This window comes from Balearica regulorum, chromosome 5 (assembly GCF_011004875.1).
Source record: "Balearica regulorum gibbericeps isolate bBalReg1 chromosome 5, bBalReg1.pri, whole genome shotgun sequence".
Classification (NCBI taxonomy): Eukaryota; Metazoa; Chordata; class Aves; order Gruiformes; family Gruidae; genus Balearica; species Balearica regulorum.
The window spans coordinates 32,376,379-32,402,500 of record NC_046188.1 but is presented as its reverse complement, the minus strand read 5'-3'; the positions used below and the strand labels follow the sequence as shown (position 1 = coordinate 32,402,500).

Genomic DNA, 26,122 nt, shown 5'->3' with positions numbered 1-26,122 from the left:
AATGTCCCCGCCGTACCACCAGCAGTGCTGCCACTGGCTGAGGCTTCACTCGCATAGGTGGCCAACAAATTGGCTGCTGCTGCTGCTGGGTTGGCACTGGCAGCTGCTGCAGCCAAAGCCCCTGTAGCTGCTGCCTGACTTAGGCCTAAACCTAATGTATTGAGATTATATCCATAGCTGGCTAATGTATTAAGTGCAGAGGTGATGGCCACCAGGTCATTGCCTGTAAAGCCAGATAAAACTGCTGGAAAGGTTGCCACTCCAGCAAGGTTAGCATGTCCTAATAGCCCTGCAGCAGCTGCAGCAGTTGGTAACACTTCAGCAGTGTTTGCATAAGGAGATCCGGTTGGATTGGAATTGGCCACTGGACCTGTGACATTGGCATAACTGATATTGAGACAGCTGCCACTCTGCGGATCCTCTTGTATCTTCTGGATGATAAGTTCAACAGCTTTTCGGTTTTGTTCAGGTTCTCCACTCACAGTGACAACCCTCTCTTGCAAGTTGATCCCATCAGGTTTCTGGGAAAGCTGCACCCAAGCCCCTGACTGCTCCATTATAGCCTTCACTGTAGCACCTCCCTTCCCTATTATCAGACCTGCTGTGCTGTTGGGAACTATAATCTTTACCTGTAATTAAAAAAAATATATATAAATAATACTTCTGCTTTGTGCATAAACACTATAATATTTTGCTACCCTATAAAAGGAAGGAAAAGAATGAAGCAAGTTAGTTACCATGTTTTTAAAAGAAAAGGTTAAAAAAGTATTAAAAAGCAATACAGCTCATCACGCTTTTTAATGCTCTGCATCTGTTTCAAATGTACAATACAAAGATTTAAAGATAAAAACAGGAAAATCATATTTATCATTCTCCCACAGAATACACTGCTTTCAGCATAATACATCACAGACCAAAAGATTAAGCAAATGCAGGTATTATGCTCGCATGGAAAGGCTGTCTTAGATTGTATCAAAGTGAGTGTTTTCATCTGATTCCTCTTCCCAGGCTAATGTAGCAAACCAACTTCTTAGACAAAACGTGTCTGAAATTCTTTACCTTCCCTTAAAACATCTACAGTAAAAATAATTTAAAAAACCCACTCGGCTAAAGCAAATATGGCATAGCATCAACAGATAAAATAGTTGGTCTTGAACAGGACGTGATCTTGATTGTTCAACCTGTCACCCACATCAGCATACAGAAATTCATTATGTGCTACAGTGTATTACTGTTCAGCCCATGGCAATGAAGTGCAGCAGGAGAGAGTATCTAAATGCTGAAGATTTTGAAAGAATAAAATATGGCATTTGTACATCATAAAAAGTTTATCATAATGTCTTCAAATGAAAGGTATTTGCCTATAAATCCTACCTTTCCTCCTGTTTAAACAAGTTTCAGACTGATACAACCTCATTAATGTCAACAAATTTATTCCTTCTTGGCTTGCTGCTATGAGTGAAGAATGACACCCAAGATAAAAATTCAATATTTATACATATTTTTCTTAGCTTTTCATTTTGATATACATTTTACAAATGTGTATTAAAGTTTTAATGTACCATCTGTTTCATGATATTGAATTAATGTGATGTTTTATCTTACAAAAATACAGTTTTAGTAGCCTACTGATAGCCATTTATCCAGGTTTTGTGGAGCATATATGTAGGGTAACACTTCTCAATTTGTCAATCCTTTCACCAAAATACTATCTACAATCTCAGCAGCAGGTCAATACAAAATACAATTAAAATTTTATTAGCAACATTCTCATGTTACTGCCTCATTATAAACTCAAGCTTATTATAAAGTCAAGCTAATTACAAATAAAAATGCATGCCTTTATTTATAAGCTCTTTCTAGCCTTACCCATTTTAGGTATTTCCAGTTGTTATGATAGCATCAACATCAAATCTTTGAAAATCCAGCATACTATAAAGTTAAGAAACATTTATATTTTCCATTTATACAATATGCATATTAAAAATTGTAACATACCATATTGTATTTTGCACTGGATTATTTTACAGCATATATAGAATTTTTAACTTCTTTAAAATTTCAAGTTCACTGTCATCAAAACAAAAGATATTCTATGCAATAAATAAAAAAATATTAGTTGCTGACTTACTCTCAAGGTAACATAAAAGTATGATATTGAATAAAACATTTAGCCCACCCATATACTAAATAATCCTATAAAACCACAAATTATCTCAGTATGTGTATATACATATATATTTGTGTATAAACACACATACATTGAAATATTTTTATATATAGAGACACTCATTTTTAATTCAGGACACACCATAATAATTTTAAAATATAGTTCAAACTATTTGACAATTTTGAGGTGCCCTTTTTTAGTTTTCCTATTAGAAAAAGATGGAAACAATTCTTAGGTTTGAATTGGTACTTGGGATCTAGATACAAAATGTATTAACTAATTGGTAAATATAAGGAATGTTCAGATTTTTGTTAAATACATACTTAAGGGGGAAGGGGGTTCATTTGTTTGGTTTGTTGCCTTTTTTTTTTAATTAACACTCCAAAAATGCAAAGTTGTATAAAACCAGAATCACCCAGAAAAACTCAATAAAACTGCAAATCTTTTACTGCATGGCACAGCTTTCATGATTATGTTATTGTGCCACATGCTATAGCAAGTCTTTACCTGCATCCACTGATTTAGAACATACTAACAGCTTCTTTGAGAGATTTTGACAACTGTGATTTGCCAGATCCTGCTTGGTTTCATAACCAACATGCACAGTTCTGACCAAGTTAGGCATAAGCGCTTATGTAAGTTTAAGAGAAGAACCTAAGAACATAAGAAGGTATGAAAATACATTCTCATAACCATGTACGTGATTGTAGAAGTAACCAGAATATTTAAATTGAGGGCAGCATTGTAGCACAAGTAATATCATAGCTACACGTGCAACATATGAAAATCCAGGTTACTGTAATATGGCTAGGATTACTCTAAAGGATAAAAATGTAACCATAAACCATAAAATAATGGTTTAATTCAGCCACAAAATTAAGAATGAAAGATTTTCTCAGTAAGAAACTACTACTTTTTTCACTTGACATCACAAAAGTTCATTTGGTTCACCACTAATAGCTCTGGTTGTTCGACAACATTATCTGTCTAGTCAGAAGAAAGATAAAGAATGATCTCCTCCATACCCATCCACTCCCACCTTGTCCAGAATGTTTTTGTACTTAGACATACAAACAACATACAAATTATGATGCATTCTGGAAAATCTTGGATTTGCTGGAGTAATATGTTATATGTTTGACTGCTTCTCAGATAAATAAAAATAACCTCTCTAAAATCTATTTTAGAAACATCACATTGTGGGTTTTAAGTGACAACGCTCTTAAACTGTTTTAGTATAGAAATACACCACTAACATCCTTTCAAGTACAAACCCTGCCAAGGTGACTGTTTCACCTATTAACATAGAGGACATCTTTTAAAAATATACATGTATTAAAAAAAATAGACAATATACACAATGTATTTTATACTAAGATGTCACAGAAAACATTATATCCCAATCAAAATTCAGTTTTAACAGAATATAAAAACATGTGTGCATTTTGCTTAAAAAATAAGTAAAATCCTGCTCTTCCTGAAATGAATGTCAACATTTGCATTATTTTGAGATATTCAGTTGTAAAATTCCTGTATTTGTGACAACTGATTGAAAATGTTATTTAAAAATGGAGATAATTACTTCAAAAAGCAAAGCATATTTAGGATTTATTTTTTTTAAATTTAGGTCATTAATCTTGCTACCAATTTGTAATTCTCCATCTGTTTCCTGTGTTCACTTGATTTTCTCTGGTTTATATATTGGAATATCAAGCCTTTAGGGCAAACATTGGCTGTGTTGTATACTGATACAGTATAAAATATATTCGGGTACAGCCCTCTAGATGCCAGTACAAATGAAATAATGCAAATATAATTTTTTTTTTTTTTTTTTTTTTCTGTTGAAGCCTGAAGTCCATAAGGTCACTAAGTTACAAGGTATAAAATGATACAACAAAATTCTTGGTCCTAAGTTCTGTTATACGAGCAGAAATTGAAAAAGAAAGATTACCTATTTGGTTTTGTTACCTGCATCACCACTATTTTTTTAAATTACTTAACTCCCTATCTGTCAGGGAAATTGGACAGTGCTCTTACTTTCCTTTTACAGATAAGAAGTTCAGAAAGTGATTTGGATGCCGAAGTGAGAAACCTAACTACTACCCAAAATAAGTGCTCCAACATATCCAATAAAGGTATCTTTGACTATGCAGGAAAGTTAGGTTTCCAGGTTTGTGTGTATGGTCCTAGTTATACTGAAATTTGTGCTGCAAAAAGGAGAGTGAGTATCTAAAGCAAATATGAACATAAGCTTAAAATACATATGTGATCTAATTTTATTTAAATGCTATAGGAAGAAAAAAATGGAAGGAACTCAACCTTTACTTCATGCCAAATAGATTTTATAAAAAATAAGGACTGGAATTATGACATTTGCTTACTCACAAAGCAAATTAATTACTTCCAAAGGCATCACTCTCATCCTTTTTGCATTAGCATAAGCAAGTTCAAAATCAGGCTCAACGAGTATAATACTTTTCCCCTGAAAAGGAATCAAGCTATAACAAAAATAAAAGAAACAAAGTAATTTCACTGTGTACGTTTTCACTAATATATTATTATGTCTTTAAAATCCTTGACAAAGGTGCAACAGTCCAAGAAACTGTGGTGCTTAAGAAGGGCTCAAACCAGAGAGCAGTTTGTTGCTCTCAGCTCCCAACGAAGTCAGCAGAGATTTGATGAAACTCTGCACTTCAGAAGACACCATTCAGTACTTGAGGGATCTCAGCCATTATGTCTAGAGGACACAATTCAAATTACTTTAATTTAGCATTAGTGGCTCACATTCATCCTTGCATGGTGCAAAATCCTAGAGTCCTAAACTCTGTATCAGCTAATTCCCTAATCCTTCTCCATTTATTGACCACCCACTTGCATAACCACATGCTGCATTCACCTATCATGTCAGCATTGCCTAAAAGTCCTCTGATGTACCAAACAAAGTCCTGACTCAGTTCTGGGAGCTGAATAGCATCTACTGTGGAATGCCAGATGTTCAGTGATTATGCTATACCACTTCTCATCCCCTCCCTTATGCCTCAAGGAGATAATATGCACTGAGCAGCTATAAGTGTATACCAACACACGCAAAACATCTTCACGGGAAGCAGAACCATGACCAAACATGCCTGCTACCCACACTAATGGCTCATGTCCAGTCTCCCCAGTCCTCACTCTCACTCCTCTCATGTAAACACCTCCAGCTACCTATGGCAAGGTTTCCAACCCTTTCACTTTTCTATTACCTTATTTCCTTGCCCTCTTTCTCTCTGATGACATGTGCTCTTGTTATATTCTGACTTCTCACAGTCTTTGGAGGTGGGGGATGGTAATTACAAACTAGCACGTTATGTGCCACCCAGCTAATACAAAGTATTTACCTGGCAAACGTCGTAGGAGGATGAAATACATACTGACTGCCTGGATAGCAAGAATTAGCACTTGATGTGGCTGTTACGCCACTTAACTGTACATAAGGAGGCCAAAACACATGGCCTTCAGTTTAAAGCTTCACCTGGTGGCGTGAAACATGCCTGCACTAAATTACACCAGAAAAAGTCTCACTGATTATACAAAGCAACATCAAAATTTGGAAAAAACAAACCCAACAATTTGACAGTAGAAGCATTTAATTGCATCACGTTCTGCTTATTCCACTTCATAGAATTAGTTCTGAAGAGATTGCACAGAGATTAATGAACCAAGGATCTTTCTTTTTTCCCTCTTTTATTTTCATAAGTTTAATTATAACTCATGCCATGAATCTTCTATAATAGTTGTTCTTTTTTCCTCCTATTAAATCTTTCAACTACTTGTGTAATGTTATTTTATCTTCTCTTAACAGAGAAACACCTTTACAAAAAAGGTTCCATCTAATATAGCAAATTCATCCTAATCTGGCACAATTCTATATTTTAGGCTCTCTAAAACAAATCATTGTTATTCCCTTAAAACAGTATTTAAATTACTACCTTCCATTTTATCTCTTTTTCCATCTTCATTGCTCATCAATTACTTTAAACTCTTTAAAACTCCATCTGGGCTGTGGATTCTACACCTATGAACATTTCATGCTATTTTAGCTGCTCATTTGACTATAGGCTTGCAGTTGGTGAGAGAGTATTCTGAAAACACAAGTTCCTGTAGAGAGCAGTCAATGAAGAGTAAGAGCCATCAATTTCTCTATGTGCAGGCTAAACACTCTGCTACATCTGATGTGAGTAGTCCCATGCCATCCATTCTTAAACTGAAGTGGCATTATGATGAAAATCTGGGAGAAGAATCAGGGTCAACAAAAGATGTGGTAGAAGTCTACTGGAATTGTGCAGAAAGGCAACTAAGTTACATTATGGGCAAGATGATTCTTGCATGAACTTAAATTTACAGCCACTGTCTGTCGTATCAGGCAACTCTTGGAAAGACCCTAGCTACATACCCAATACCAACCCCAAGTTCAAGGCAGAACAAGCTACCAAACGTCATGAGTCATCATCCTATGCGCACAGTAGGCTGAAATACTGGGCTGGTGGAGACAGGTGTTTGTTCACATCAGACTCAGGCTCAGCCTCCGACAGTAGGCTTACACAGCAAATCTCTACTGATTGTGCATACATACCCTCAAGGAAGTTAGTGGAATGTCTCTCAGGAACTTCAATAGCTCTGGATTGGGTTCCATATATATAACGGTGAGATATGAACTTACTTTTTCAGAGGTGTCATGCACTGAACAAATTCCTGGTTGCTCAGTCCAAGGGTATACATTTTCTTTTTAGAGAAAATACTTAGAAGGAATAGAGACATCTTTCTAATGGTTTGTTTGATATTTATTTACAAAAATAAGCAGATATCCATAAAAAGAGAAGCAGGTCTTTGTAAATTTAGCTAGATCATAATGTAAATAATATAAATAAATCCAGATCATAAATTAGTCTTCATCTTCATTGACTATTTTTTAATTCTGTAAATGTCATTCCAATTCAAATTCTCTCTTTCTATAAAAGGATATCTAGAAATGAAATATTCTGTGAACAAGTGCTACTGGATTATAGGAAGTGATTAGCTGCTACTTTGTTCCTCAACACAATGTACATTTTTCTTCTAGTCACATTTGTGTTCCTGAGATTTTCTTCTCATCACAAGCAGCACATATACTTACAGTATTTCCTTCATACATTTTACCCGCAATTATTGCAAAATAAATGTCATTTTGCTATTTCTCTGTGCTGCTTTTTTGTGGTATTTCTGCCCTCTACTACTGGGTTTTTTTTTCAAATCAATTCAAAGTTATATTAACCCACTGAAAAAAATAATAAGCAAGTAAGAGGTCTTTCTCAAGTTAAAATCATACTAGATTATTACAAAAATAATAAGCTAAAATTAAAATGTAAACAGATATTCTAAAACATTCATTTGTATCTGCCAGTACATTGCAGCAGGAGTTTGGGCCAATTCGTACTCTACTGTTTATCACAAGTGTTTATTTTGTTCCAGTTCTCAGACTTCCTCTCAGCTCAAGATGCATTTCGTAAGGGCATTATTTCATTTTACTCTTAAAAACTATCATGCAATAGAAACCTAACTTCAGCTTAAATGATCAGGAATATTTTACATCTGAAATCACGAGGCTTAGAACCTTGGAGCCGAGTTGGAGAAAGATTTACCAGAGGAAAGAATATGCAAAGTTTTTTTGCACAAATTGCTACTTTGGCTTAAATTTAGGTAATTTTTCATTTAGTATTTTATATTAAACTTTGACTCTCTGGGGGACCGAAAAAAGTACCTCCTACTTCTTTTAGTTACTACCTAATTATGCTTCTGCCCACTTTAAAGTATGAACATTAAGATTTTTCTTTCATGCTTTTAACTAAAGATGTAATTTGGAATGCAAGCTTATCACAGCAAGGAATTAGCAAATCATGTTTAAACAAACAAAAAAATTCTCAGGTCTCTGCTTTAGTTGCCATTCTGTCAACAGTGTGTGAGTAGGCTCTAACTCATAAATGGAAAGCCATCTTCTGTCAAAACCAGTTTTTATTAAATGTGTTCACATGCAAGCTGTGTACGGAGAGAGAAAAATTATTAAAATTATGTTGGTAATACAGGTGGTTGATTTTATGAGATTATTTAGTTCTGAACATAGTATAATTAAAAATTACACACACAAAAGTCTATGAGTAGTTTCATAAGTATCCCTCATGAAAACATGATTCAAAGGTGTGGCAATGGAAGAAACCAAGTCCTCCATGAATTCTCTATGATACATAGTTTTAATAACATAGAGAAGAAACTTTTCTATTTTTTTCTCTGTAGCATAAAACCAACATTCCATATTTGATGCATTAATGTTGCATGAGTTTCAAATTACATTTTCAGAGAAGTGCAATGTATTTTTGAGTAGCTTCATTTATACTTTTCACGTTTTTATAATTAAAAAAAGAAAAAATGAGCTGGTTACACACTGAATTATACAAGAGAAAAAAATAATAGATTTTCACTCAATTGCAGAGTATACATAAAAGATTAGACATCTATATTGAATGTGCCATTGTTCAAATGAAACATCTTTTAAGAAGACGGAAAGCAGGAATACTAACTGCTTTGGCCAGTAAAGTCTGAATGACACTTTCAGTGGCAGGAGAGTGTTAACCCTTTTCCTCTAGGTAAATTCGTAACAGTTTCCCTTTGCCTTATCTAAAAATCTCCCTTTTTTTTTTCTTTTCCTCGTCTAATTTGTTCCATGGTTTTCTATGAATACCTGCCAACATTCCACAGAGTCAAGGATGGGTTTCACAAAAGCATGAATATTTACAGTACTATTGAGTATAGTAATTTGGGATGCTTCTGACTGAAAGACACCATATAATTATAATGTAATTTCATTACTGGAATTGCTGAAAAGACACTTCTCAATACAAAATAATCTACAAAAAAAGTAGATAATGTACATTATTTTAAAAACAAATACGCCTCACTGATAGTATCAAGAAAACTCCCACTGTTTTGCATTAGACAGTATCTAATTTATAAACGCATTAAACCCACTCCAGATTCCAAAGTGAATTGATCTTCCTGACAGACATTGGGGCAAAGGTGATGTATCCCTTTTTTTACACTTCCCCAGTCAAAAAAACTACAGATGTTACTTTGGCTCCTCATGGCTATTAACTCATTGTCCAACAAAGCATTGCACTGGTTGCTTTCCTGAAAAAACTTCAGAGAAATGAAGATAAGTACATAAACATTGAGATATTCATCCTGGCCAGATTACAGCATTATTTTAACATCATACTAAACTTGATCCAAATTAATTTAGGATTTAATTCCAAATTTAAAATCAAAATCACATTTCAGCATTCCAGGGAAGAATGCTCAAAATCCATCTCTGAAAACTAGATTTTTAAATGAATCTATCTATCTATAGAACTGATAGGACAAAAGGATGCTAGCACTTCTAATTTGTTTTCAGATTATCTCTGCCACAGTTGACTACTACAAGATATGTATCCCATTTATTAAGCATTCATTTGCAATTCAGAACAAAATTTAAGTTCTCATCTCTATACCATCTAAAGGAGGCCTCTCTTTTCAAAGCTGTGGAAGTAAGATGATCCAGCAGAACCATTTCAATTCTATGATATGGAAAAGAAGGATTTGTAAGGACCATTAAAAAAGTCACTTTCCTTCTTGCTCAAAGCTTCTTGAGATCTTTTTGTGGGAGGCCAAAACAGAAAGAGTTTGATGATCAGCAGTAGGAACTTTATGGTTACTCATATCAACAGGTTTGTGATTTCCAAAGGAATAGGGTAAAGTGCTCAGCAAATGTGACAGTCGTTAGTCCCTTTCTTAAAATACACTGTCAACTTCCATATTTTAATATTTGTACGCTAACAAATATCCATCAATTCTGCTATCACATCTATCATATTCTGATCATTTGAAAATTGAAGTTTTAAGAGAGAAGCTGTGGGACTCAAAAAAGGGTAGAGATTGAAAGAAGAAAGTAAAAGAAAGTGTAACTAGCTTTTACCTGGAATCTGAAACATGTTGTTCTGAACTAAGAAATAAAGCAGACTCCAAGAATATAAAAGACAGTACAGAAATAATACAGGAAAGATCGGAAGGGTGTGTAAATTAACATAAAAATATCAAATTTCTATTTTAAAAGAACTATGGCAATATAAAAGTACCCTTCAACATTCATTAATAGTTGTCATGTAGAAATATAGCAATTTTTTTAGTAATTTTCTGTCTTAGATATGGTGATAAATTCTGCTAAACAGAGTTTGGTTTTGACTGATGGCGGACACTAAACATTTAGATTATAATCACTTTAGTACATCATAGCTACTAAAAGATTTTAGAACCATGCACCAGTTGTTTTTTCTGATCCTTCCTTCTACTTTGTACATATAGGGATAAAATATCATTATTGCTAAGATTTAGCAGTAAGTATATAGCCATTCATCAGTTGTTTCTCTGATAACAACACAAAATACCACACTGTCATTATTTCTTTTTTTAGCATTGAAGAGTTTCCTCAATTCAACTTTCAACTGATCAGAGCAATTAGTTCTTTGAGACATTTGTAGGAATTTACTAAGCAAGGCTGTTTTGATAGTAACTGCTTAAAAGTGGTGAAATGGAATCCCATACACTAGGAAGACAGTCTCTGTGATAAAAAAATACAGCCCGAGATGGGATGGATGGAGAAGAAGAAGGAGCATAATTAGTGGGAAGCAGATGAGAGAGACAAGTGAATATACTCCAGCTTCAATAAACCACTCCAGCACTGCTGGAAAAGCACGTGGCAAAGGTAAAGTTCAGCCAGTCAATGCTATTAAAAGACAAAACAAGAGTTTGGTATCACTGATCCACCTCAATCTCATTAGTATTGTACTGGACACCACATTAGATTTACTACTTGTTTAGAAAAAGGAGAGGTTTATACTATTTTTGGTGCCTAAAACTTCTATTATTTATCAAGCATTTGTTCTTACTGTGCTACGCACAATAAGAGAACCTATATAATTACACTTGCACATCCTTCAGCATTTATCTAAGTTCACTTTTCCTTTACTGTACTCTGATAATATCAGTATTTTTTTAACAATTACATGTAGAAGACATTAGTATCTCTGTATTAATCTCTATAATATGGTAGATATAAATTTAGACACAGGCAACTCTCTTGAAACAATCCACATTTCTATTGATGAGCACTGCTCTGTGGAAGGACTTGATCTCTCAGTGGGTCACTGGCGTGTAAAACTATTATTGGTATAGTGTTTGACATCTAGAACTGGATTCCTAATTAAGCAGGACATTTGTTTCAAAAGAACTGAACTTATGGACAGAAGGAGACAGCTAGTAATGGAAAAAAAAATGTACTTTCCTTTCCAGGACCTCTGAGGATTCTAGAAATATTATTTTCTATGAAACAGGAAATTAATAATAATTTTTTAAAAATGCATACTTAAAGTTAGACTTCTAGATGTTTACTTAGGCATCTTAATCCAAAAAGCATGCTTGCAGGTTTGGCAAACCCAATATCCAAATAATTTATTTAGAAGATTTTAAAAATTCTAAATTCAAGCACTCATTTAAGAAACTCTTAGTGATGATATTCTTTGCCAATTTTGAATTATAGCTGCATGCTCATGTCTTTTTTCTTGAATGTGTCCTTAATAACCTTGTAACAAAAAATTTGTGAATCACTGATCAGGGATATAATTATTCTGTGTAAAAACTTATTACTTCTCAAAGTCTACTGTGTAAACTGTTCTAACACAAGAGGGGGGGAAAAAAAAAAAAAAAAAAAAAGAGTGGAAGGTACCTTGACAGGTCTAGGCCCTAAACTGTAATGACAAAATGTTTCCTAAGAGTAATATAAATCCAAATTTTCTCATGAGTTTATTACTTGATTTAGTAAACATCAGTTTTCCTTCAGATACAAACACATAATAAGATAGAGCCAAATCGGTTTTGAAAGGAGGAAGATTTGTAAACACTCACAACATCTTGCTAGGTACAGAGATTTGCTATTTAAAAAAAAAAAAAAAAAAAAAAAAAAAAAAAGAGAAAAGAAAACAAGAAAAGGAAAGTCCTTATTACCATTCACACTGACATAAGATTTGATGTAAAAAGAGAAATGTAAATACATGAACTAAATTCCAAGCCAGCTGAATATATCACTCCTATATACACTATACACTACTATGTACACTATATACTACTATGTACACTATATACACACACACACACTTCTGTACTATACATATATACTTCTGTGACTCCATAATACTTAATTACTTTTATGGAGAAACAGTCCTATCGCATTCAGAATCTAGCCAACAGCTTCACTTCAGAGAGTACAGAAGCTACTTATTCAGCAGTGCCTCTAAATGGTTTGTTCGCAATTTAGCTGATTCTAAAAACAATAAGGAAAAACAAAAGCAAACGAGTCCATATGGCAGACATGCACATATTCCTACTCTACAGTCACAATGAATGGAGCCATCCCTTCCCCCCGCAAGCCCACCATGTCTCAGAATCTCACAGCTGCAATAACGTCAGACATTAGTGTGCTTATGCACAAAACCAAATGCAAGCTATCCACATTACTAGATCATGGAATAAAAACCACACTCTTACAGAGTTATTTCAAGATATTCCCCAACCTTTTGTTTGAATCCAAGTTTCTGTTCTTAACAATATTAAGTAATTTAAATAATGTATCTTTTAACTGAGAGATATCTATTATATTCAGTCCGTATTTAGTTACACAGAGATATAAGAAAAGACAGAACAGAGCATTTTTAATGGTACATCCTGATCTAACCTTGCACCTGTTTTGCACAGGCTTTTTACTCACAGATCACAAAATTATAATGTAAAATGAAAGATAAAGCTTATAATATAACCAACCAATACACATAAAGATGGTGGAATGATAAATTACTTGCTACATTTATAACTGTAACGAATGTGGCAAACAGCAACTAATAGAGATGCTAGAAGATGAATATGCTGTGTCTAAATGAAGACCTTTGATTTTTCATGGCCAGAAAATAACATAATACCAAACCCTAACATCCATTTCTACATCATTTGTAATTAAAATCCTGGAGTAATTATTCTGTTCTCCATTCTCAGCACAATAAAGAAAGGAGACAGGTGAACTAGAATAGAACAGAACATTTCAGTTGGAAGGGACCTACAATGATCACCTAGTCCAACTCCTTGTGGTAACCCCATTAATGTCTCACCTCAGTGAAAATAAGAGCATATTTATTCATGTTCTGACCTACAGACTGTTCTGCATAGCTTCCTGGTGTTTTTCACTACAAGAATGCTGAAAAACATCACAAAATTTATTTGGTTTATGCAAAACACATCTAGCCTACCTAGATGAACTATCAAGATGAACTTTGTTGGTATCAAAGGCTATGGCCACTTTGCACCCCTGGCTTTGCAAAAGATGTCCAGCAGCAGAGGTTTGATCCTTTCTGTATTGACTGTTGCTTAATTATTAAAAAAGAATTTTGTATAGCAAGAACTATTCAATGAATTTCTCAGGGAGACATCATTTGAGAATTGTTTTCAAATGAGAAAGGAAATAAAAGGTCATAAAAAAATAGTAATTACCAGAAACTTTTATTAGAAAAAGGATGTAGTTTCACTAATGGGTGGATGTCTTCAAACTTAATAAGCACTACTACAGGACTACATAGCCTTCTAATGCTAACAGAGTCTTCTGACAAGCCAATTCAAAACCTCCCTCTCAGAGGCTGACATCACATCTCTGAGAAGGATCAGAGAAGAGAACAAGGTAGTACCAAGCTGCTGGTCTAGGGAAATACATCAAGAACTGCAACTCAGTGAAGTGGCTGGCTTAGAACCGAAGATCTACCCAAGTCAATTTATATCTATATGTTTAATTTATACCTCTATCTGCTTTCTGGTTTACCCTTTTGTACACTTGTAGCTATAATATTTTTAAGCAAGATAACCACAGGGGAATATCAACTACTGCTGGAGGAGAAAAAAGAAAAAGAATGCTGGAATAGGTGGAGGCCATGACAGAAATTAGCAATTATTTGAGTAAACAGAAACAAAAAGATTGATAGGGACTAACAGAACAGTTACAAAAGTCAACCTAGCTTAACAAGAAAAGCTATAATTACAAGAGACAACTGAATGTACAATTGCATCTTTCTTGTTAAATGTTAAGATCCTGGATTTAGATCATATCAAATTTAGCTCAGTGGGGAAAACTGTATGTATTTATTATGAAACCATATATTTGAAAACCATATGGTCTCCATACATCCGTACTATGGGTTAGATTTCTCATGCAACGGGAATCTGCGGAGCTAAATTTCGTTACGGAAAACTATCTAAAAATAAGTAAAAAAAAAAAATTAGCAACTTTTAAGATTTAATTAAGCATTACAAAAGCTAGGCACAGATAATACTTGAATATAGATAACTAGCTAGCTAATCAGCTGATATAAATCTCCACATGGTAAAAACCAGCCTCCTTATGCAAACTAAGGCTGTGGGGCACAAATGTTAAATATAACTGTATTTACACATATACATCACACGGTTTTATACCTATATTACATATTTGAAATTCTATGTGTGCATTAACTTTGAAAAATACCTTTCTACAAATAAATTTGGAGTTAGCATCATCATAAATTGGATTTAAATCTCTCATTTTAAAGATACACTGAAAAAGAATTTGCATCTAACTCCTTGCCTTGATCTCAATTGCTATGCACACTTGTACATATTGTTCCGCTTCCACAGATTACAATTTATTTTTATTTTGATACAAAAGATACTGACAAATACAAAAATAAAAAAGAAAAAATGAAAGAGCTGTCTCAAAATCAGATAAAGGTGAGGAAATCAACAAACCTTGTTAAAGACTCTTTTTAGACAGAGCTCAATAAATGCATTTTAAATTATTATAATCTCAGAAAGTTTACAAAAAACTGCACACAATCTTAATTATAGTTTTTATTAATATTACTATACAATTACTAAACAATGTGTTTTAATCTACTATTTCAAAAGAATAGGTTATATTTCAAATAATATATTAATAAAACATTAATAAAAATTAATAAAAATTAATAAAATATTAATTTTGAAATGACAAAATGCTCTTGGTGATGTTAAAAAGCACTAATTTTGCTCATGGTCAAATTCAGAAGTTTATATTCTTTTCTTTCACATTTCTTGATTTATTTTTATCATCAAAATAAAATTCAGATAGGCCAAAATTAAAGGCTTCCTGTATTAGTAGTGTAAATAGTAGTAGAATTAGTAGTCTAATAAAAATTTTGTATTTCACAAGCAGTGTATTCAGTTAACTTCTTGTCATTGCCACATTATATTTAAGTAATTCCATTTTTGTTTGAATAAGAAATACTGAATAGTACATCAACTACGGAATATAATTACATTTATGAAATAACTGCTGTAATAATAAAATTTGTAGTTAAGGCATTTTACAGCTCACATTTTGTGACTAGACTGCTTAATAAAAATAAACCTAGCAGAAAGGTATCTTTATACTAAAAAATATTTTATAATAAACCATACATGAATTATTTGTATTAGTAATTTCTAAATTAAATTTGTAAATTCAGATTTGAAAACATAACTTTCATCTCATCAAAGTTATAATCTCCTCCCTTATTATTTTCATTCATATGTGCTCCTATTAATGTAAGGTAGGCATAACTTAAAATTTACTTAGAAATTGCATGCAGTAAAGACAACCCTCAGTACATACATACACATTTTGTACTGCCAATGCGTCTTTACTGTAAATGTTCATGTAAAGTGTAGCATTAATTGACATAATTAAAGCAGAGATTTATATAAAACAGAATGCCTCTTAAAGGCTCAAATACAGATGAAGTATAACTGTGAAATGTCTTTTACAAAGAGCTATGTTATTTCCTTCTGTTTCTAAAACAGAATGTGATACTACTGGTTCTAGACAACATTTACACAGTTATTTTTCTAAACATTTTAAATATGCTCAACAAATATTCTGCAAAGATCTGCTTATCTTTTAACTTGATTTCTTTTTTTCTGTATTACTTAATTATACATGAGCACTGGTCTGCAGAATATCTGGAGGAATTGTATTTTGCTTCAGTACGCTTTACTAAAGAATGTTATTAATCACAGTTTAATCTATTTCATAAACCAGTTTTATTCCATAGAGCAGTAACACTTTAAAAGAGCTTACACCGCGACTGCATTTCAGTATCTTATGGGTAGGGGCCAGCTGTTAATTTATTATCACAAATATTACAATTACTGTTAAGAGAATGAAGTGGATCAAACTGCATTTATGTTTTGGTTAAGTGAACAATAAAAATAATCATAAAAAGCTGAGAAGCATGGAGATCATGTATTAAGTTACTAAAAACATGAAAGAAGAATTTACACTGCAGTAGAGCTGCCAAACTGCAGGCTTTCAGAAACTTTAATGAAATAGAAATTTAAAACATACTTTTCTAACACCATCCAAATCACAGATGCCCAGTTCAAATGAATAATTTGTCATGTAGAAGATAACTATTGCTGAATAATGGGGGGGGAAGAGTCCAGAAATACTCTAATCTCTGGCTGCATTTGCTGAGGTGCCACTTGAGAAACAGGGGAAAAGAGAGGGCCAAGCAGCCACTCTGTACCCCCAAATACTCTTCAAAGCTACAAACTGCAAAGATCCCAGTGTAAACCCCTGGGAGGTAACAGACCAGTGGACTCAGGCCCTGGTCATTTGTAAGGACGCTTATGAGGGTCTGTGGTCACAATCCTCCCACTGATCCACTAGCAAACTATGCCTCTGAATAAGTTATTACTTGTAGGGAGTCCAATTTATTTTCAGAAGGAAAACACCCACAAAAAAACCCAAACCCAACAAGTGTGAAAATAACTAGAGGCACAAAACTAGGGGTAAATACTGCTTCTGAGTAAGACATAGTAACATATTGTATCGACTGCAGGGTAAAGGTATTGACTGACTTTCTTAAGTCTGGGCTGCTGTGCTACGGGCAAATATCTCAAGAGATGCACTTTATCTCTGGAAGAGGAAAAACTTGCCAACTCTTATTCCCTATAGTGCAGTAAGTCAACCAGTTTCTTTCTATGATTTGTATACAAAGAACACTCCTCTTTTACTCAAATCAGGCAGAGGCCTAGTTTAATAGGTGGGTTAGTCTCACATCTCTCTGACTTCTCACCATCTGATGAATTCTCAAAGCATGCAAAAGGCAGACAATGCATCTAGCATACAGCCTGCAGGAAAGAGCAGTGCGTTGGTGCACTATTCCTACAAACAGCTTGGGAAAAGTGATAATGTTTCATATGTCATAAAAAAAATATTAGTTATCATATGGCTATCACAGGGCTAGGCCTAACCATGCCTCGCTCAACTCAACTCTTACATGTGAGAAAAATATGGTGTTGCCTTATCTACCTTATAGTCTGTGCTGTACAGGATCTGTTTCTTTCCACATTCTCATACAACTCTTGATCATAAAAATTCTGAACTCTCTAAAAGCTGCTAAGTTAAATCCTCAATAGTTGAAAACTTACAACCTTCATGTGACTGATACAGTACACAGCAGAAACAAAAGCATCAAAGTCATTCTAATTTGCATTCTGGAAATTCTTCTGACATTCTGTTTTCTCTAGGTTATTCCAACAGCAAAGAGCGCACTAAGTGACTCTCTGTCTGTCTACCTTTGCATATGGTTGGCTTTTTCTCCCAATACTAGTTCTGAATGAAACAGTATGTCACTAAACCTGAGAATAGAAGACTTGAAGCTGAAGATAATCTTGGTTAGACCGCAGAGTTACATGCTGCCAAATTTCACTCTGGCTTACATGGGATGGAACTTGAACATATAAATATCGGCCACTTTATAACACGCTATTTATTTTAATTTTGTATTGATAAAAGAAGTATGCCTAAAACAGTTGGAACAAAGAAAATGAAAAAATTAATCACCCCTTTGCACAGGACATTTGAAGACCTTTACCGTATTTTGAGAAAGAGAAGAATGTGTATTCTCCAAATTTTATGGGTTTAATGATCCTTTTTCATAAGCAGATAGGACCTTTTCTTAGTACAAGGACACGGACAAATGCCAAAACCTACATATCATATCTTCAAATATCCTTAAATGAAAGAACAGGATCTTGAATTACAGTGTGATTTTTTTTTTTTTTTAACTCTTAAACAACTTGAATAAGATATCCATGCAAGTCTAAAGCAAAATCTATTCAATCCAAAAAGCATTATCTTTTTACACGTTCACTTCAAAATATTTGAAGTGAATAAACCCCACACAAATCATAAGTGTACAGGAAAGTGTAACGATAACTTTTCTCAGCATATTCACAGAAGTAGCATTGATGTAAAAAATAATTCAATGAGATCAAAAGCAGGCTTCATTAAGGTAACACTACAGTAAAATTTATATGTTTTTTAAATCATCTTAGTATGGTTCCAAAATTCTACTTTCGTTCACTTCCTTTAACAAGTTTTAAAACTAATGACTAAACTAAGGATTAAAAGAAATAATAGGCTAAGTCTTCATAAATGCACAACAGGGGTGGCTGTGTAACATCTTTTTAAAAGCTCTTTATTTACAAGAAAAAAAAAGTTTTTTCTTTTGTTTTCTTGTATTTTTTTCAAGCTTTATTTTTTTCTCCAGATTTTTATCTATGGGGGCAAAGGCACAAAAAAAAAAAAGAGTAGAGTTCTAGGAGAAATTAAGACATTTATCCATTTTAATAGAAAAGGAATAGTAATGCTGTCCATTACACTGAGAAACCGTACCTTTTTGAAAAGGGGATGAAATAGGAAGCTAACTGATTCTAATTCTTTTCAAGCATAAAATCAAAACAAGATCCACAAACATGGAATCAAGTTTTTACTCACAGGACTGCAACTAGCAGATCATTCATGACATCCTATGACTGACATGGCAGTAGTATTCAGAGCCTTAGCAGTGAGAAGCTACATTTTTCCCCATGTCTCATGAATGCTCCTGACAATATTTCCCCTACATTTAAGGAACAATAAACAGTGAACCCTAAAATTGCTGTGTGGTGGGAGAGAGGACAAGAAAGGAAACAAGTAAATCAATATAAAGGAATATAAACACAAATAATTACCTATATAGTTGTCCAAAGGGAAAAAATTGAAACAGTAAGGAAGAGTAAAAAAAAACTCAAACTGATTTGCAAATAAGATTTTTTTAGATTTTTATTTAAAAATCTTTATAGTATCTAAAAAAGTTATATTTTAAGGAGACAATGCAAACAAAAGCACTGAGCTCAGACACTGCAAAATATTGGGGAAAAGTGGTCAAAGAGAAATATAATGTATTAACCTGAGAACCAGAAAAGAAATGTCTACAGTTATTCTATGGAGTATAGGTTAACTCTGCCTAGAATTCAGCTGTGAAATGAAGCATTTCAGCTGAGGAGCAGTGGGAAAGGTTACCTTTGAAGCACTGAAACCTCTACTGGAGTCCTGTCATTTGAACAGGGGAATAATTCTCCCTAGCCTTTTCTAGATATGTTATTTATTACATGCTGTCCACAGGGTGCCACAGGCAACTTGTAATCAAAAAAGGAACTCTGTCTTCATATTAAATTGAAACAAAAAGGTCACTTTATAGAGATATGAATTTACAATTGATAAAATTATCTACAAATATGAAATGAAGGGTTTTCTCACACTAGACAGGAAGTGTTTTTCTAACTAATGTAGGCACTTCCATTCAACCTTGTTACAATGCACAATGCTCAATGGGGAGTCAGAATTATTACTGGGTAGATCTACAATAGCAATAGCAAGACCTAAACAGAAAATAACTCTGAATGTGAAGTTGAATAACTATTGAAACTGAGGATTGAAGTCCTTGCTGAGACTTAACCAAAAAGATATGCTATGTTGAGAAATTATGTCAAGAATTTTTGTGTAGGTGGCAAAAGTATACCATAGGTTTGGGGACCTTCCAGAAAAAGTCAGAAAAATACAGGGCCTATTTCTTCAACTCTATTCCTCTAAATATCATGATGAGGTTCTGACAGTCATCATATGGTTCTGAACACCACTGTCACACCAAGCCTGATTTCCTTTTCATGCATCTACTTGTGAATGAAAAAATGGTTTGATGCTATAATTAGAAGAATATATTTGTTTAATATGTTAATAATTTATGATATTTGTGATCTTCAGGTATTTGTAACTAAATTCTTTAGTGATGGGTACATATAAAACATTGTCTACTAGATGAAGTCTCTTTCAAACAGCATATTACTTTTGTGCTAGAACTCAGATATTGTCTTCTGGATGTAAATATAATGGTTATATTTATCAATGACCAATCTGACAGATTGAAAAAAGGTCAAATCGTTACCTCACAGAGAACTACCAAGGCAAATATTCTGAACAATCAAATAAAAGCAATAACAGTTTTTTAATTCTAAAGCACCTTTTCTCAGAATGCTAAATAACTTTATATTGACTTTGCTTTTAAATATACGGTACTGAGATTTGGAAAGATCAAGTGATGCATCCAGCACCAGTCAATCTCTGAGAGACCTAAAAAGAAAACAGATTTTTCTCAATACCACTGTAAGAAATGATATTAAAATTAGAGATTAAAAATTAGATGAAGATTGCAGTTAAAATATCAGAGATAGAATATCTTAACCCTCGCACCAAATTGTCAAATAGACATAGTATCTCAATGGTCTACGATGGCTATCTACTATCCTGGGATCATCATTAAAACTCACTATTTGTACTTCAAGATTAATCTACTGATAAAAACTTTATCATTTTAAGTTGGATATTTTGCATATTTTAAAATTCCATGTCCTAATGATAACAGAAGACTAAAACAAAGCTTTCTTTCCTATTTCTTCTTCCACCTCCCACAATAAATTATATATTAAATATAAGTTATATGAGTTCATCAACCCTTTAAAAGCTGTCACTATGCTTTATAGCCTCTATTGTCAGATTCTACCTCTATCAGGAATGAAAAGATTATACTTCTGCAAGTCATTTTACAGACAGGGATAGGACTATTCTTTAAAGTCAGAGAGACACCATCTACGTCAATCATTACAATTTAAAGATATCAAATAACCCCCCCCCCCCCCAATCTCTAGTTGTATGTGTTCTTATCTTATATCCCATTGCAAGCTATAGATTTTGCATAAAATAAAGAGATAATATAAGCTAAAAGTACAAATTCCTAATACCAGGATTGTAACAGCCACACGCTTGTGCTGTACCTGCTGGGTACAGACAGCACCAAGAAAACTGGCTCAGTCCCAACAGGTAAAAACATTGAAAAGTATTATTTATTACAGATATTGCAGCAACCAGATGATTTAGATATGTTCCAAAAAACTGTAAACCTTGAGAACTGAATGGACAAATCATATACCTATCTGAACTCCAGAAAATTTATATTACACTGTACTAAATGATAAAATAAGAATTTCAGGTGCAACAATAAAGAAGCAAAATTGTAAAAAATTGTAATTGTAAAAAATGCAAATGCCATAGGAAAAAGTAGTGTATTTAACAAAGTAAAAATAAAAGGCTTATATAGTAAGTTACTGACACAAAGTTTGTGATGATAAATCCTATTACATTACTGAGTTTAAGCCTATCTAAATTATAAGGGAAGGGGAAAGGACTCCTACCCATCACTCTCCTGACTCCCTTGTAAGTGGGAATGCGTGGCTTGGCCTTTTATTCTCTAACAGCCAGTAGTACAGGTCACAGTGGTGCCAATCTCATGGAAAACGGGAGGATTAGAGAAGGAAACATGCAAGGGTTTGCAACTGCATTTATAGGTGTACATCAAATAGACAAAGGAGAAATACAAAGCTTACGTTTACATCACTCGTGTTTCCTCCTCTAAAATAATAGTAACATCAGTAAAGCAGGCAGATAAGAAAAATAAAAGAAAATATGTAAACAGTTTAATTATAGAAATACTTGTCTATCTAATGTCACTTAACTGTTAAAATAAGTATTAAAACTTGTACCTTTACAAGGTACTACAGAGGAAAAGCAAGCATGTTTCATATGATATTTATGGTGTTATTCATCACTTTCAAGATGAAATTCCCACTTGAAGTGTACTGTGGAAAAATAAAATTGATTTCCTCCTTCTGGTAAATAAAAGTAAAGCTATATTCTGCCAGCTCCAGGGGCGTCAGCAGAAGTTTCACCACTGTAGCTAGATGTCTGTCAGTGTTCTGTTACAAACAAAGCTGACAAAGTTCAGGAGGGGGTAACGCAGAAGCTCTCAGTCTAGAAGTACAGAAAGATTGAGTTCTTTTCAGTGATAGGCAGACAGGAGGGGGAAAAAAGTTATTTGAAATGTCCCTAATTCTGTTGGCTCTTTGGTTCTTTCTTCCTTGGAAAGTTTGCAGTATATGAATGTTTAATGTGAACAAAGGCCCAAGGAAGTGCTACTGCAAAAACAAACAAGACATTTACAACAATAATATTGACAGATGTATGTCTTCCTGGAACAAAAAACTAAAGAAAAAAAGACACTTCCAACGCAGAGGTTTCTGTTGCATCTGTGGCAATCCAGTATAACACAACACGTGACAGTTCTGAAGGAACTGTTTTCCTCCACTATATAAGACATTTTAGAGACTATCTTCTTGAGAATCATAAAATGAGTAGTTTCATGAACACTGGATTTTTCAAAAAACAATTCAACAAAAGCTGAAATTGCCATACAAAGGAGTTATGATCTCATCTGAATGGAGGCAAAGTGAGTCATTAAAAGGAAGACATAATGCACGCCTGATTTCCTGCCCAGCTTCCTCTGACCTCTGTTGGCAGAACTATTTTCCTCTTGCAGTAAAAAGCGTGCCTAGAAATTGTTCTGCCCACTATGCAAGCTCTGTCAGGAGAATACAACTGACATGCTTGTACAGTGGGAAGGATCACATCAGGTACGCTCATCAACACGCACACTCGAGGGTTCTCTAATTGCAATGACTTATGGGCAGTCCTCAAACCCAGTTTAAGAATCTCACACCAATAGCAACCCCATATTAAGTGTTGCTTAAACCTTGCTTAATCACCTTACTAATCTTTAATATAAAATATTGTCTTGTTGTGAGCAAAATAGTATAGAAAATTGAATGATCTTAAGCCTGATATGCTTATATCCACACAACAGGGTGAGCTGTGAATTTATCTTACACCTTAACAGTAAATTTCCTGACTTCAATCCAGTAAAATAAGCTCTTTCCTGTTATCCTAATATAACATCTTGTCAGAAACCCCATACCTGAATGGTTATTTTCTGCTGAGAATCACCTTACACAGCCATATATCAAAACAAACATTTGTTGTTGTTCTCTAATACTCTCCTATTGGGTACTTACATGACTACTGACAGGTTTGAGATTACTGTGTTGGAACCTATTTTCGTGTGACAGCCGCAGTGCAGATACTTGTCGATACACTGGTGCTGAATGCTAATCAGCACTACAGTCTGGGAACAATTGCCAGCTACGTCACTTATCACTCGAATGAACAGAAAGGCCATAATTGCCTTATCATGTGCTTTGTGCCTCCTGCTGGAATGGCTAGAAACCACTAGGAAATACTAGGAGGGATAAAATAATTATAAACCAGTAGGAATTTCAAGGGTTAATGATAAATGCAGTTCCAAAAGTCAATAAGGAACTCATTACTCTTCTTCATATATACAATTTTAATGCGATTCAAAAGAGATCTTGATTGTTTTTATGAAAACTGAATTGAACGCAGGTTATGAAAAAATGCATTAAAAGATGCAATGTGGGATATAGGCAGGACACAAAACATACATTTCCTTTCATTTGGATATTCAGCTATATCACTTGACAATATTCTCATAGAAAAACTTTCTATAAAAATAGGTATTTTAGCTATTAAAAAGTGATTTATAGTGTGCACGTTACAGTATAATTTTGATAATTCAAAATTCATTGAACAGATGCAAAGTAGGTACTTGTAATGCTAATTAAACAGCATGCTCAAATAGTATTTCCTGTAAATAAAAGCACCTCTTCCTTTTTATCCAAATAATGATCATCAGGATACACTCATAATTAAAAAAAAAAGTGGGAAAGAAAACAGAAAAGAAAAATATTAAGAACATTTAAAAAAATATCTGTGCGCTCAACATTTTCAAAATCTTCTAATTAAAATACACAAAATACTAAAATTAAGAGAGACAATAAAGGCTGAACGGTGTTCATAAAATGCCCCTAGCTGCTGGCAAAGATTTTATCTTTGTCATTTAGTGATGAAGCCAAATAACTGTTGCTGGAATGCAAGCAGACTGATGAAGAAGTCTTTCAAATTGAAGTGAGAGATATCACAATTTATATTTTTCTTAGTAGTTCTTCTATCTGTACAACTTCTCTCTAAATTTCATTACTTTCTGTATTAGATGTCCCTTTCAACAGATAGTCATGCGTTGATCAAAAATGTGATATATTGCTTTAATATGCTTGTGTCCTGTTGTATGTTAAATTGATTGTTCATACAGCCAGCAAGTTCTAAGCAGGTCACAAAATATCAGAGGATCAGTAATTAATAACAATGTTAACTTTCAGGGGAAATTAGCTTGTTGTGAAGAAAACTTTTCAGGTATTTGATCTAATTTGTGCAAGATCTAATAGAAGCATTCAGCTCACTTAAATAAACAGATTGTAGATTAAAAACTATTAGCACATACTAAATACTTACACAAAGAACATTAAGTTTAACAGTACATGAAAAAATTACCAAGGTATTTATTAAGCATGAATCAGTTCTAAAAAGCATGGTATGAAGTAACTTTAACTATTTTCATAGGGAAGGCAAAAAGATAAACAGTATGATGATTTGTGGACATAATGAACTGGACATGGTTTTTTCCAGTTAAAAGAGAAATAAATGAGAAATGCAATTAAAATACTGCTAAAAACACAGTTTATGCATTTAAAAATAAGACAAGAATTAAACTTACTTAGATGTGTTTAGTATGTTTTTAGAGAGACTTAATTTTACTTCATTCTTCATCAATAAATTTTCATTTCCAATCTATTTTTTATTACATACACTATTTAAATAATGCCCCCACGTTTTTGTCCACAAATACATTTCAAAATTCTTAAATAAACAAATAAAGAAGTCTGTTTGCCATTCCTAGGTTTGCCATTCCTTAGGTCCAGCTAATTAAACATCGTTTTAGGGGTAATTCTATTATAATTTATAAATGATCCAGGAAGTAAATACGTGTGTGCATATATACATAAACGTACATATACCAAGAGTTACTCTGTCTACAAACACACCAGCATGTATCCTTGCTATTTAATAATAAAATCAATTTTTAAAAGACTATTTTACAAGATATCTTGCTTTCATCAGAGATTTTAAAAACGCAACAAAAGAAATTAAAAGAAGAAAAATGTTTTCCATTCAATTTACCAATTTCTAACAAGAGTTAGATATCTATGGTTATGGGTGTATATATGTGAATGAACGAATAAATCCTTAACCCACCATATCTTTTTCTCCAGTTTGCAAGCTGTCACCCGTGAAAAGTATGGTGTAGATGGTAGGATGATACTGTACCTGATTGGCTCTGGAGGTGGTCATGGGATCAGATGGAGAGGACTTGGTGGTAGTTGGGGAAGATGGCAATGTCTGGGAACAAAGCAGTTCAGGAGCAAATCAACCTTTACAAGCCTTAGACTGAACAGTTAAAAAAATAAACAAACCAACAAAAGTAACATAACTAGAAAATTAAAATAAATAAAAAATGCCTAAGACAAAAATCTTTCTCCTACTCATTGGAACTTAATGGAATTTAAAGT

The 26,122-nt window shown here is 33.6% G+C and overlaps 1 protein-coding gene across 5 annotated transcripts in view; it reads right to left on the bottom strand.

Moving 5' to 3' along the window:
* NOVA1 (NOVA alternative splicing regulator 1) overlaps positions 1-26,122 on the bottom strand; it is a 152,175-nt gene that overhangs the window by 2,445 nt on the left and 123,608 nt on the right. For all 5 annotated transcript variants that reach the window (XM_075754082.1, XM_075754083.1, XM_075754087.1 and 2 more), the window contains 2 exons: positions 25,881-25,952; positions 1-629 (listed from right to left, as the gene is read on the bottom strand). The exon at positions 1-629 is cut by the window's left edge and continues 2,445 nt beyond it. In XM_075754082.1, the coding sequence (XP_075610197.1) occupies positions 1-629; positions 25,881-25,952 (701 nt within the window). The remainder of the gene's footprint in view (positions 630-25,880; positions 25,953-26,122) is intronic.